The sequence below is a fragment of the Mus caroli genome, unplaced genomic scaffold, assembly GCF_978045245.1.
Source record: "Mus caroli unplaced genomic scaffold, Mus_caroli_1 scaffold_1, whole genome shotgun sequence".
NCBI classification, from domain to species: Eukaryota; Metazoa; Chordata; class Mammalia; order Rodentia; family Muridae; genus Mus; species Mus caroli.
The window spans coordinates 131,317,870-131,331,330 of NW_028227256.1; the positions used below are offsets into that span (position 1 = coordinate 131,317,870).

Here is a 13,461-nt window from a genome sequence, read left to right on the forward strand (position 1 = left end):
GTTGGACTGGAAGCCAGAAACCTGGAGGCACTTCCTTATCATTTGTAGTGCACAGTGGCAGAGGAGAGGGCATGTCACGGGCTCCCACTTCTCCTTTGAAGTCCTTCCTTCCTTTGCTTGCCTTGCAGAAAGTCCAGGTGGTCGTCACCGTGCTAGACTACGACAAACTGGGCAAGAATGAAGCCATCGGAAAGATCTTTGTAGGCAGCAACGCCACAGGCACGGAGTTGCGGCACTGGTCCGACATGCTGGCCAACCCTCGGAGGCCCATTGCCCAGTGGCACTCTCTTAAGCCTGAGGAAGAAGTGGATGCTCTTCTGGGCAAGAACAAGTAGGCTCCAGCGGCCGGGGCCACGCCCCTGAGGAGCCACGCCCCCGAGGAGCCACGCCCCTGAGGACACTGACGAGATCCAGAGCTATCAATACCTCAGTTACGCGACCTTAGAGGTTTCTTCATTTGTTTGCGGTGTGTCCTGTTTTTCCTTCCTTTTTCTCTTTTTAAAGACCAACTTCCTTTTGGTGGCTGTGTGAAGAGAGTCCCCTAAGAGGTGAAAGAAAAGCCTGGCTCTGTTATTGTCCCCGGATCGGTCCTTGTTGCATGCCCTTTCACGGTTTCCCCCTTACCCCAAGTGGGGCCCTCTACTGTCAGACAGTTGAAGCACTTCCTGCTTTTCCTGGGTTTTGGACCAACAAAATGGCAAGCACATTCTGTTTCTTGACTGTGAAGGCAACATAGTGGCCAGCATTTTGTGTGTGTGTGTGTGTGTGTGTGTGTGTTTGTATAGGTGTACGTGCCCATCCATCCCCACCTGCCTGTTTTGAACATCTCTCTTCATTTTCTGGAATGAGTCACGGACAGTGAAGCCATGTGAGAGGAGAATGTCTTCAGAGACGCCAAGGGAAAGCGAGCCCACTGCCTAAGCGGTCAGATGCCAGAAGAGAGCTTGCAGGTGGCCATTTGGAAGGCGGCGAGATGTGATACTGGATGGGTTCAGAACTGGGACCAAAGCCCTTGATGCCATCATAGACGCCCTCTTGTCAGTCATGGCTTTCCCCCCCGGAGTGGGGTTTTGGGGACATTTGTGGAAATAAACTATTCACCAGATTTGTCAGACTCTGCCAGGGACTGCCAGCCCTGGGATGTCGCTCCTGTTGACAACATCAAACTTTGAAGAAACAGAAGTCCTCTTACTCAGAAAGCCTAGAATTAAGCTCCCGGGTCTTTGCCTCGCCCCTCTGCAGGGTACAAGCAGCGCATTCATTTGCATCCACACACCATCTTGCCTGTGTTTCCCTTTTTGTGTGAGTGGAAAAATACCATCTGAAGACAAGTGCTTTGCACAGAGCCAGAGACCTGTTAAAGGGACGCTTGGGTGTTTAGTTCCCTTGAGGTCCAGGTAAGGAGGAGGTGTCAAGAAGGGGAGCTTGGGTGGACAGTGACAAGCTGGAGAGTGCCGAGCTCCTCGCAACTCCCATTCCTGACCCTCTGGACCCTTTGACCCTCAGTGATGGTAGCTGGAGTGGCCCCGGCCAACCTGTGGAGAGGTCCCACGCTTCCATTCCTTAGAGACAGTTTTCTTGGAATGCCAGGAAACACGGGGCATTCATTTCAAATGGGCGGTGGAGAAAACGTGCTAAGGTTTGCATCCTGTTTAGTTTGTGTTTCCTTCCCTGTCCCCTACTTGTTCCCAGCATTGATTAAAAAGCCATATATATGTTAGTCAGGCTTGCACTAAGTACCCTTCCCAACCTGCAGCCTGGGCAGGGGGACTTGGGCTCCCTGTAGCCAGAGGCTGTTCCTTTCCCTTGGTCTTGCATTTGTTCTTGAATCTCTCAGGCCCTTGTTTTCTTATCACAGAAAAGATACAGCTTTTCCGAAGCCGGCAGGGGTGGGGGACACGCTCTTCATCAGCAAATGTGGCAGGACATCTGCTCTGTCCCACCTGGGCCCTTCCGTTTCTTGTAGGTCTCAGAGATGGATGGTGTTGTAGAGTTTGGCTTTGAGAACCCAGCATGGAGAAGCTGCAGTGGCTTCATTTTAATTTTAGTGAAAATGCATACGTGGGTTTGCTCTGCTTTTTTGTTTTTTGTTTTGGTTTAAGTAGGGAGTGAGGTACCACTTCTACCAGAAACAGACTGTGAAGTAGGTTTGACTTGCCTCTCTTTTAGAGACCCTTTTTGCTATTGGCCCTTGGTACCTGGGAAATTGTGTATTTCATACACTATCTGTATGTGTGTTTATGCTAAACACTGAGAAAGGAGGACTCTGATAGGATTATGGGCTGTAGTCCTTGGGACCAGAGTTCTGGTCATGGTAGAACATTGTTGGGCATCGGGTACACTCAGAATTCAGGTGGTTAGAGAGTTCCAGGGTCCCGGTATGGACATCTGAGGTCACTGGATTCTTTTCTGTGCAATCTTGGTGCTTTCCTGGTCCCTCCCCACTCTTGCTCTTCTCACCCACATTCCATGAAGCCTGTTCACAGAACCTCTCCCCAACAACCTCACCCTTCTTCCTGTGTTCTCCTGACCTTTCTCAATCACCTTTAAACTCCTGGGTTCTCCCCTACAAACCACACTCAGCCCTTCTGTAGTCCATAGTCCTACTGCGCTGCGGACAGAGGAAAGGGAGGAACGGTGGGTGCCTCTGTGGTTTGACTGTCCGGGGGCTTAGACACAGGCCAAAGCTCATTCCTTGTGGGCAGTCTGCCAGGGCTTTTGACTGATCACTAGTTTGGAGCCAGCATGGATGCTGGGAGAGGTTCTCCTCAGGCTTAAGGCTGGTCCTGGAAGAGCCACCCAAGCAGATGGCGCCTGTCCAGGTCCGGGGGCCAGGCAGGAACATGTTGAGGCTTAACTGTTTCTATACTGGGGGAGGGGGAGGGATGATATGACCCAAACCCCAGCACTGCATTCCAAATCTTCACTGCCACCTGGGGGGTGGGGTATAATTTCTGGGGATGTCCGGATCCTGGGGTATCAAGACTACGCAGAGACAGTCAATGTTTCTGGCTGGTAATGGATTCTAGATATTTCTGTGGATGCAAGTTTTTATCCCAAAGAGAGGAAAGTATTAGAGGGCTATTTGTTTTGTTGTTTTGTTTTTAAAGAGAGCTAAAGACCATGAATACCCACACTCCACTCAGGATCTGGGGGCTCATGTCCTCCCTGAATGATCCTCCCAGAGTGGAGCAACCTCTGCAGTGCTGGGGCAGTTGTGGGGACTTAGAAACAAAGGCTGAGGCCTGGGGATGAGGGAGCTCCCAGCCCAGCAGGTGCTTGGAACAAGCAGGGGGAGGCCCAGCCAGAGACCTCCGTCTTTCTTCCCAGGAAGCCAACACATCATTTTGTTTTTGTAGAAGTGGTTTGTGGTGAACTTGCTGGCCCACGATTCAGTGGAGGAGGAGGGAGGTTTTTTACCACAGGCCTCTTCATAAAGGTAGCTTTTATAAACATGTCTCTATGCTGGACTCAAGGGTGAGCGATGCTAGCAAAAAAAAAAAAAAAAAAAAAAAAAAAAAAAAAAAAATCCCTCGTTCATTTAATGTCATGTCAGTTCATGAGAATCCCAGGTTCTCAGTCCTGTAAGGAGAGTCTCTGTTTGAGGGCATACAGAGCAGCAGTCTTCCTGAAGGTGGGAAGAGATGGAACGTCCCCATCCCCTGCTCACCGGTGCCTGCTCTGTCTCTCTGTCTCCCTTTCACTGCAGGCCGCTTGGGGTCTTTTCCCAGAGCCAGTGGGTAGCAACAGGTGGTCCATAGCCCCCTAATGGCTGCCAGATTTGGCAAATACAAATTCAAAATACTTGGTTAAACTTGAATTTCAGATAAGCAAATAATTTTGAAGTTTAAGGACGTCCTATGCAGTATTTGGGACATACTGTACTGTAAACAGTGATTCATTGTTTAATGTGAAATTTAAGTTTAATTGGCCAATCCTGTATCATGTCTGGCAACGTACCCTCTGGCTCCTTCATCTCTCTTTTCTTCAGTCCCAGGGGCCAGAGGCTGGTTACCACAGTTTTGATTTAGCCTGTTTTCTGAACTGCAATATTGAGAAGGGGACACTGTGACTTGAAGATATATGAATATACTTTATTTTTGAAGTAACAACAAAACAGGAACCTTCTGAAGCCATTGAGCCTCATCGGACCCCTGCCCCATTTAGTTATATATTATAAAAGAAGATGCTATTCTATAAACATACAAGCAGAATCTTGTTTAATCAAGATGCATGTCTACAATTCTGTATATAGCCGCATGGCAATGCTGAGAGCCCCCTTGATCTCCCAACCTGTTTTACAGAACTGCCTGCTCCTGGATTTTATGTTGTGTGAAGTCTTTGTCCTCACCTCCCCTACAGGGAATGTCCACAGTGGGAGATAATGTTCTGGCCCCGGTGCCAGCCCTGCCCAGGGAAGATGCTGAAGGACCCTGGCCCCGAAGGCAGGCCTGCTGCATGTCTACAGGGCTAACCCTTGGGGCACAGTGCACTGTCTAGCCTGGCGTCTGGTGTCCCGTTGCTTCTGTGTTCCATGTGTGTGACGTGGTTCCTTTCCTCCCTCTGTCTTGAATAAACTGAAAAGCCATAAAGGGGCCTCCTACAGGAGGGTGCCCTCGACTCCTTCCAGGAGCCCCTCTGTCCCTCTAACTGGCTCCCCACAGAACACTTGTGAAGGGCTCACCTGTCCGCCACCCTTTCACACTCCCTTAGCCCTGTGTCATGAGGACACTTGGTGATTCAGGGCTTCTGGTGGGGTCTCAGGCTGGCTTTTGTGGCCTGAGTCTGATGGTGGGACTTACAGGCAGGGCAGTGGTTGTGACTCTGTGGCTTGGATAACCTTTTAAGAGGCCCAGAGGCAACCAGGGTTTTCAGAAGCAGTCAGCAGCCCAGTCTATAGCCAGGTTCTCAGTGGCAGTCTGGGATGAGTATGGCCAGCCCTGCCTATGTTTCCCTGAGCCCACAGAAATAGTGGAGGGGTGGCCCATGGGGAAAACTTGGAACTGCAGTGGTGACACTCTCCACCCACTCTTTCCTTTGTCTGGCAGTGCCACAGAACAGGGTGCCCTGAGAGCAAGGTGGGAGGTGTGGTGGTGAAAAGGGGCCACTCACAACTGAGGAACGCTAGGCTCTGCCCCTCACCTCAGCTCCCAGGGCAGCCTGAGCAGTATGGCAAGTAATGAGTATATGGGTAGACAGGGCTGGGGCAGCTTGGGCATCCACAGAACGCCCCCCCCCCAAGAAGCCAGTCGTATGTTACCAATCCAGGGGACCTCAGACAGAATTGGGCAAGTGTACTGGACAAGGCCAGGGGCAACAAGGTGGGGCTGGCTGGAGATCTCCAGTCTCCACAGAAACTGAAATTGGGAACTGTAGCAGCAGAACGGAGTCTGGCAAAGTGGCGGGAGCAGTGCGTGGGCCCCAGTTTCCCCCACAGCTTTCCTCAGCAGCCAAGAGTTCAGGGAAAGGACCTGCAAGCCTGACCATTCTGCCCTAACTCCTGCTCACCTAAGGATTTGATTTGCTTTCTGAAAACCTTGGGCCCAGAAACTTTCAAAACTGGGGCAGAAGCTGAGCGAGCTGTGTTCCCCCTGGAATACACTGGCCCCGCCAGGAGCCCTCCCTGTCTTCCTAAGGAGGACGTGTGTAGCCCTCCCCATTCCCACTTTGCTTGGCAATGCTCTCTCCATTCCCTTATGTGGACTCTGTTGTTCTTGTCTGATCTCTTGTCAAATTGTTATTTTGTAATGAGCTGCGTCTCCTTATTAAAGAAAAGAGCTGAAAGCAACCTGGGGGTGGGGAGCATTTCTATTTGTTTTTTATTTTTAGTGGACTTGGGTGGGGCGGGGCGGGGAGCCCCCAAGGGTCAGCAACGTTGGGGAGGGAGGTGAGTTGGTTTTGGAGCTCTGGCCTCCAGCTCAAAAGTGAAGGAATTGCAGCCTATCCTCTTTTGGGTTTGGGAGAAGGACATGGAGTTTCTGGTGGATCAGAGTCACATGGACGGATGGGGGTCTACCCTCCTGGGACGATAAGGACTGTCTTACATCCTTAAGTTCCCTCTAGAGGACCTGGGCTTAGGGGACAGCAGCAGTCTGACCTTGGCATCAGGGAGGCTGCTGGTCCCAGGGTGTAAATGTTTAAAAGTGGAAAGTACACAGTCTCCAATCTTACATGGTAAAGACTGTTATCTGTCTGTGCTGAGACAGAGATAACAAAGACCAGTAAGGCTTCAAAATGCTTAGGGACAGAGTCAGGGGCACTGTGGCCAAGACCAGGAAAGGATTAAACTCTGTTTTAGTTCTTAGACCTAAAGACTGTCACTTCATATTGTGTGACACTTGTCTAGGACCATAATGTACTCGACTTTCTTGTGTTTTGCATCAAATCCAGATGGCCAAGGAGCAGTAGAGGCAGGTGGGCTGAGTGCCCGTGTGAGCTGGCAGGGCCCAGATCTGGCTGTCGGGCTGTCTCAGTCCGGCTGGAGGCCATGGGCTAGGTGGCCTGGCTGCACAGGGCTGAGAATGTGGGCACCTGGGTCTGCTGCAGGGAGGAGCCAGGATCCCTCCTGGTACCTATGGGCAGTAGATGAAACAGGCTCTACAGACCTCACCTAGCCAGCGGCGTCCCAGAGAAGCGATGCTTGTGGTCTAGGGGCCCCCTGTATCAGACGTGCTTTCCTCTGCTTCAAGCCCCAAGGCCAGGGCTGAACTCTTCAACTGTGACATCATCCCTGTTTCTTCTTGCTGCTTGAGCTACAAACAGCTGGGTGACAGCAGGGGGAAAGAATCTTCCCTCCCTCCCAAGCCAGTGACCAAGGATTTCCACTTGGCAGGAAGCAGATCCAAAGCCTGGCTGCCCACTCCCCAGCCCTGCCAGCAGTTGCTGCAGCGCCTCCCTGAGCTAGGTGCCCTTCCTTCTGTCAGGATTTAGATCCAACCTCTAATGATCCCAGAGTTAGTTTTATTTGCAGAGTTTGGAACCAGTGACCTAAGGAACCCTTCCTTACACAGTGGAGGGCTGAGGTAATTGGAAGCCTGCAAGAGGCCAGCACCACCGCCAGCTCTTACCCTAGCTTCCTTGTGTAGCATGGTGGTTAGGGTGTGGTAGGCTCAGGTGGGCCATACATCCCTGCTTTTTACCTTTAAAGAAACAGCTACCTTCTTAGGTGCTGGGAACTTGCATTTCTTCTCAGGGTTGTTCTGGTGCTCTAAGAGCCCTTCCCCGGGGAGGGGAAGTGGTGACCGCAGACTTGTGGTTGCCTATGGCAGAGACTTTGCAGTTGGGCTGCCTGGTGAATGGGAGGTTCTATCTCATGGCACAAAGGTAAAACACAGTTTTATTTACTCATTTATAAATACTGCTGTGTTTACAGGCATCTTATAGATGTGAATATTATTCCCAAACTTTCAAACACAGAATACTTAATACTATATAACAACAGTCAGTAAAACAAATCCATCCATTTCAGGGTTGAAAAGGCCACTCAAAATTGCATAAAAATACATTCAGTTCAGGAAGGCAGCCTGGCTCCCCACCCTCGGGAGCCTCCTCCAGGTGTATTTACAGTTGACTGAGGTTAATCCACACAACTCTGGCTGGCGAACAGCTCCACTCGGTGCAGCAAGCATGGGTGAAGGGTAGAGAGAGGAAATACAAAATGCTAGTGCTGAAGTGGTGACCAGGATTGGAGCGGAGCACATGTGCCTGGAAGAAAACGTAAAGCCAAAGCTGGGTCTGAACCACTGACCCTGCAGAGGGAAAGGTACCAGCCAGGAGGAGGGCTGAGCTGCCAAGGGCTCAAGGGATGCTGACTAGAAAGGTGGCCATGTTGGACGGGTGCATCCTCTCCGAATCTTCTCCCTGTACCCTGTGCCTTCTGGTACCTTTACCTACAACTGCTTTCACATAGTCTCCCCCATCCTAGGATAGGCTGGGTACCTTCTGCTCAAGTTCTCAGGAGAGCAGGGTGGAGAACAGCACAGACACATGCATTCTGGAGAGAGTCGAGCTGGTGCCAGCCTGGGTATCCCTTGTTCAGGATCCCAGCTCTGATGCCCACTCTGGGTTCAAGAGCATGTCAGAGGCTCTTCTCACTCCTCATGGTTGGGCCTTTTGTAGATCTTCTCTCCTGCTTGGCTGAGTGGCTGTCACTATGCAAACAAACTCGTCTAGCCTGTGCTGAGGAAACACTTCTGCTTTCAGCCGGTACCAGTCACATCTTTCAGAAAAGATAGAATGAGCAGACATGACCCTGAAACAGAGGGGTCGTGCTGACCTATAAGCCAAACCTGGTCTTTGAGGGCTGCTAGCACAGCCAGGGAGTTTCGACAGTAGATGGGGGTAGCCATGGGTGGTGGGCGGTATGACATGCTGTTGGCATTTGAAAATCCTCAAGGACTCTTGGCTAATTAATGGAAAACCTCTTCCCTCGAGCACCATCAAGTCCAAGTGTAGAAAAGCAAGGCCATAGGCATGTGGAGGGAGCTGAGAGGGAAGGAGGGGGGGTGTGCTTATTTTGGAGGGGCCTCGGTTAGCATCTTGGTGACACCTTAAGGGGCCACCCAAGCAAAATTTTATTGGAAACATTAGGGGAAAATTTAGAGGCAAAATAACAAAATGTCGTTCTGGCAGATTCCCAATTTGGATGGGAGAAGTGCTTTGGGAAACGGGGAGGGCGATGAGGAGCAAGAGACAGAGCACACTGGGACAAACTGTACATCCCCATTCTAGTCAGGAAATGCCAGACCTGGGCACCCAGGCGCTGAGTCACCAGGCACCGCAGGAGATATGTGACCCTTAACCACAGCTCTCACAGAGACGTGGCCACGACTTTCACCTACTCTCTGGCTTGTCAGGAGGCCAACTGATTCTCCTCAGCCCTCAGAGACCACTTCATCCCTTTGTAGCTGTGACAGTGACAGCTTCTGGGCTATAATGAAGTTGATCTATTTTTCCAATCTAATCAGAACACAAGCAATCAATAGTTGTCCCTGACAGAGTCGACTGCTCCGAGCAGTGTCAATACCCATTAGAGGAGCTGATTAAAATCTCGCTCAGCTGGAGCTGAGGGACGAACTCAGTGAGACAGAACACACTTGCAGGTGCAGAAGCCTGGCTTCCTTTCTCCCAGGCTCCGACCCCCACCCTGTTCCACATGCACACACCTTCCTCTGCCTTTTACCCACTAAAGCATGCAGGCACCCAGTCCCAGGGTTTGTCCCTTTCCTCACATCCAATCCCCAACTGTACGCATCTGTGCTGTGGCCATGGTGTCTCCTGGGAAGAGCACCTCCCACAGCAGCCTGAGGAAGGCTCTCCTGCTGCTCAGGACAGAGCTCCAGACTAGAAATGAGTTGGTGTCAAGCAGAGAGTCTGAGACTGAGCAAACCCAGCAGCAGCAGCAGCAGCCGGTTTCCTAGGATGCACACTGTACGGGTCTAGGCTTCCCAGCAGCTCCGATCTCCACCAGCTTGGTAATATTTTTACATAACCACCAGGAGGGAAAGCAATCACATCACTACTCAATCGCTTTCAATGTTAAATTCACTTTCTAACACAGAGGGGAGGTCGACCCTGACAGGCCAGTCTTAGCCTGAATTTGGGAAAAAAGCAAGACTGATCCTGAAAATTCAAAGTTAAGCAATTTTTGAAGCAGAAATCTAAGTGTAAAAAAGTCCTCATCTTTGAATAAATCACAGAATTTTAAGCCAAGAGGACTTTAAAGTACTCTGGCCTCAAAGCTGCCTCACTTCCGGGGTTGAGGGAGTCTATATTGTTTGAGGCTTTGCACTTCTCTTCAGAATAGAATGGCAGGTGAGCTGCAGCTATCCTTGGGCATGGATGTGGACAGGGCCCTCTGCTGAAAAGGCGTGCAAACAATGGTCAGAGCTGTCTCTGCTAGCAAAGGCTGCAGAGGGGCCAGAGAGCAGAGCCCCACAGGGGCATGGCTTGGAGAGGCCCTTCACTCTGGTTCCTGTACTCTCCTGAGTGGAAGCTGCCAGCAACCCCCCTGAGCAATCCTTGCATCTCAGGGGCTGAGGCTTGGCAAGCAGGGTGAGGACACATCCCACTGCTAGGCAGACGCAAGGAGGTGCGGCTCTAAGACAGAGCTATTCTTCAGTCTTCAGAGGCAACGCCCTTGGATGTGCACAGCTCTTCCCCTAGAGACAGGGATGGAGCTGGGGATTGGCACTTCCAAGAACTGTCTGGAAAGGCTCTAAAACCCTGAAAGGCAAGCAGGCAAACTCCAGCCAGAGGCTCTCTGGACTGACCAGTCGTTACCCTCAAAGGGGGCATGGGTATTAAAGGCTATCAAATGAATGAAAACCTTGTCACTGTCTTAATTTCCCATGAAGACTGGTGTGACAAGGCTGAGTCCTTCCTGCCTGCCTGCCTGCAGTGGGACAGTAAGCTCCAGCCACGAGATTACTCCCGAGAAGCCAGCAGGTGAGGCTGGTGGCCACTGGGGAGGTCGACCAAGCAACACGGGAAAGGGAGACTGAATACACACAACAGCTGGCCTCAGGAGGCCATGTCTTTCATGGGGGCTTTCAGTCAGTCTGATTTTGAAGAAGTGGAGTTCTCTTCTCTGGAAGAGACCACATTCACAATGCTTCTAATAAGGTTAGTGGCCTGAAAGAAGTGCCAGGAATGGCTTGGGACCGTGTGTGCTCTGATGGGCTCTTGGCCACAGAGGCTAGTACTGCCGAGGCTAAAAAGCTTGCCAATAGCTTATCACAAGGAAACCTTCCCGGTAAGAGGTGGCATCTTAAACATGAAGGCCACATACAACGGCAGGTATAATGCCGGTTTGTGAGGTTTTTAGAACCTTCCCTTGCGCTTCCGAAGGCCTTCCCTACGCTTCCGAAGGCCTAAGGGCGTGCGACTCCGAATGCCTTCCCCAGACCTGTGAAGGAGGAGGCTCTGTTTTCCTACGAGCCCGTTTTCTTTCCCCAAGAATGAGGCAGCAGTCCCCTCCTTCCCAAAATACAATCCGCGCTATGAGAACTGGTTGGCATCTTGTCGACATCTAGCAAGAAGGGAGTGCTTCCTATAGCAGAAGACCGGTCTTTCTCACCGTGGCTCAGTGCGCCACAAGAGGAGAGCAGGCCAACACAAGGCTCCTCAGAGGAATGGGTGAAGTGGCAGAGAGAGAATCTTACATGTGCTGAAAGTACCAGAGGAGATACTGTTCCCATTCTGTACTAGGGACCCTGAATTACAAGTTCTGTTTAAGAGCACACGAAGTTTGCAAGGGCCACCAAAAAGGACAGTGGTGTCCTCATGAAAAACTAACAGAGGTAGTGTTAGAATGGTCCACATCACTAGCAACCCTCAAACAATGAGGCATTAAAGGATGTGTCCTTTAATGTGAACCAAAGGACAAAATGCCACATTATACCCATCAGCACTGGTATGTCGACAAGAGCTAGCAGTTTAACTGTGTGCTAGAACTACGGCGTATTCTATATACGCTGAGGCATGATAAGCTAGAGGGCTGCTTGCCTAGACTCTAGAGGATGGTAGTCCAGATGTGACAGGCATCAAAATCACAACATCTGAGGAGGGTCTCAGGGACTAGGCAAGTAGAGACCACTACACCCACACCTCGTGTGCTATCCTGGCAGGAAGCAGCAGACCCCAGCTTCTATTAGTAAAAAATGTAATAGAGGTGCCTGAAGTTCAAGTAAGACATGCATAGCTCTCAGTGGCTGACCACTGAGAGCTATGGTCAGAGTTATGGCAGCGGGGAGGTACAGGGACACTGGGCCAGAGGGTCTACGGGGCTAGCCACTCCTGAGAGTCCACAAGTACTCTTCCTCATCTGCAGTCTCTACCCAGCAGTCACTGATCCTGTTGGCGTCTAGGAAGGGACCTCTCCCCTGGATGTGGCCACCACAAAGCAGTCCCCACCACCCAGGCAGTGTCACCGCAGTGTTCCAAGTGTCCTCTGATGCTCTCACGTCTCTGGCCTGCTTCCATCCCCTAGTCTAGCTTCCGCCCCGGCTCTCCCCAGACCTCCTTGCAGCAACTCCGCTTCTCATTAGGAGCAGGGGCCTGAGTGGAGAAGGGGAGCAAGGCAAACTGGAACACTCAACACCCAGGCCTCCTCTTTCTGGAGAGAGGGTCTTGCTATGTAGCTGGCCTCAAACTCTTGATCCTCCTGCCTCAGCTTCCCAAGTGCTGGGATTATAGATGCATACTACTTGTACAACTTGGAGAGTACAGAAAATCACTTTGTAAGCAGACACATGGGAGATAAGAACAACAGGCTGACCCTTAAGCCATCCTCTAGCTTCGCAGGGACAGGGTCACGGCACCGAGGCAGCAGAGGGACGAGTTTCCAGACAGCTGAGGCTGGGAGCTCGGCTTCGGCTTTTACACTATCAGGGTGGAAGGAGAAATCACCAAAGCACAGAAAGAAAAGGAGCGAGAGAGTCCAAGGCTGCCTTGGCCTTGCGGAGAGGGAGGAGTGAGGTTAAGACTACTCAGTGATGTTCCTAGGTTACTGATAGAAAAGTAAAAACAAGTCAGTTCCTGAGAGGTGAGAAACCACCTCAGCACAGAGCCACGGTCACCTTGGACTCTAAGCAGACAGCTCCAGAGGCAGTCCAGAGAGCAACTCCACACTCCACCCTTTCTCTTGGCACCCTAGATAGGATTCCAGAGTGGCCACCACAAGGCTCACCTATATAAAGAACAGTGGGTCAGTGTAAAGGCTATGGGTCAAAGCCTTACATATCTGGACCAAACCCAATGTGGACAAAGCAGCAGAAAGTTGGGAGGTCACAGCTGAGCTTGGTGTGCCCCACAAAGCTTTCTCCAGATTGCTTGAAATGGTCACAATCATGCTTCAGTTAAAACTGTCGTAAAACTTGGGATAGAGGTGCGGGGGCAATGGGGCATGGAGAGTGCAGAGACAATGGACAGTGCAGAGGAGGTGACTGACGAGGGCCACAGGGAGGGGCCCTCCTCCCAAAACATTCATGTCTTTTGGCCAGAAGGCCATAGCTGGAAACACAGGGTGGGCAGCGAATGCTGTGCCCTCCTCCCAGACCTGACTTCAGCTATTTGGACAGTTTGCTGATGACTCGGATGAGGGCGCCATTTTCATCTTTCAGCCTCTGATTGTCGGATTTCAGTTCTGTTAACACCTGTGGAGACAGAGGGACAGGTGTGTCAGAGCCCAGCACATTGGCCGCCTTTGCCCTCCCAGGGCCTCCTGACAGCAGTGTGATAAGATGTCACTACCCTTCTGCTCAGGAGTAACACCCCTCCAATCTTCCTATTTCCTGGGTCAGAAATGCAAGCATTTAGGGAAAACCCAACTGCTCGCCTTTTGAGCCAGCTCCACACTCACAGAGCCTACAGTTCTGTTCTACTGAGCCAGTAGCTATTTGCACCTGTTCCTGCTCTTGCACTCACCTGTGACTTAGGGAACCTGGGGGGACTGCCAGGGAA

At 51.3% G+C, this 13,461-nt stretch overlaps 2 protein-coding genes across 8 annotated transcripts in view; one reads left to right on the forward strand and one right to left on the reverse strand.

Annotated features, from left to right (window-relative positions):
* Syt2 (synaptotagmin 2) overlaps positions 1–6,250 on the forward strand; it is a 107,204-nt gene extending 100,954 nt beyond the window's left edge. For both annotated transcript variants that reach the window (XM_029477040.2, XM_021168964.3), the window contains exon 9: positions 129–6,250. In XM_029477040.2, coding sequence (XP_029332900.1) covers positions 129–335 — 207 coding nt within the window. In that variant the 3' untranslated portion in view covers positions 336–6,250. The remainder of the gene's footprint in view (positions 1–128) is intronic.
* A 939-nt stretch (positions 6,251–7,189) lies between these two features.
* Positions 7,190–13,461, reverse strand: part of Ppp1r12b (protein phosphatase 1 regulatory subunit 12B) — a 205,600-nt gene continuing 199,328 nt past the window's right edge. For 2 of the 6 annotated variants that reach the window (XM_085841323.1, XM_029477954.2), the window contains one exon: positions 7,191–13,154. In XM_085841323.1, coding sequence (XP_085697449.1) covers positions 13,068–13,154 — 87 coding nt within the window. In that variant the 3' untranslated portion in view covers positions 7,191–13,067. Of the gene's footprint in view, positions 13,155–13,461 lie in introns of all 6 variants that reach the window. The other 4 variants (XM_029477946.2, XM_029477941.2, XM_021161368.3 and 1 more) reach the window with 3 other exon arrangements.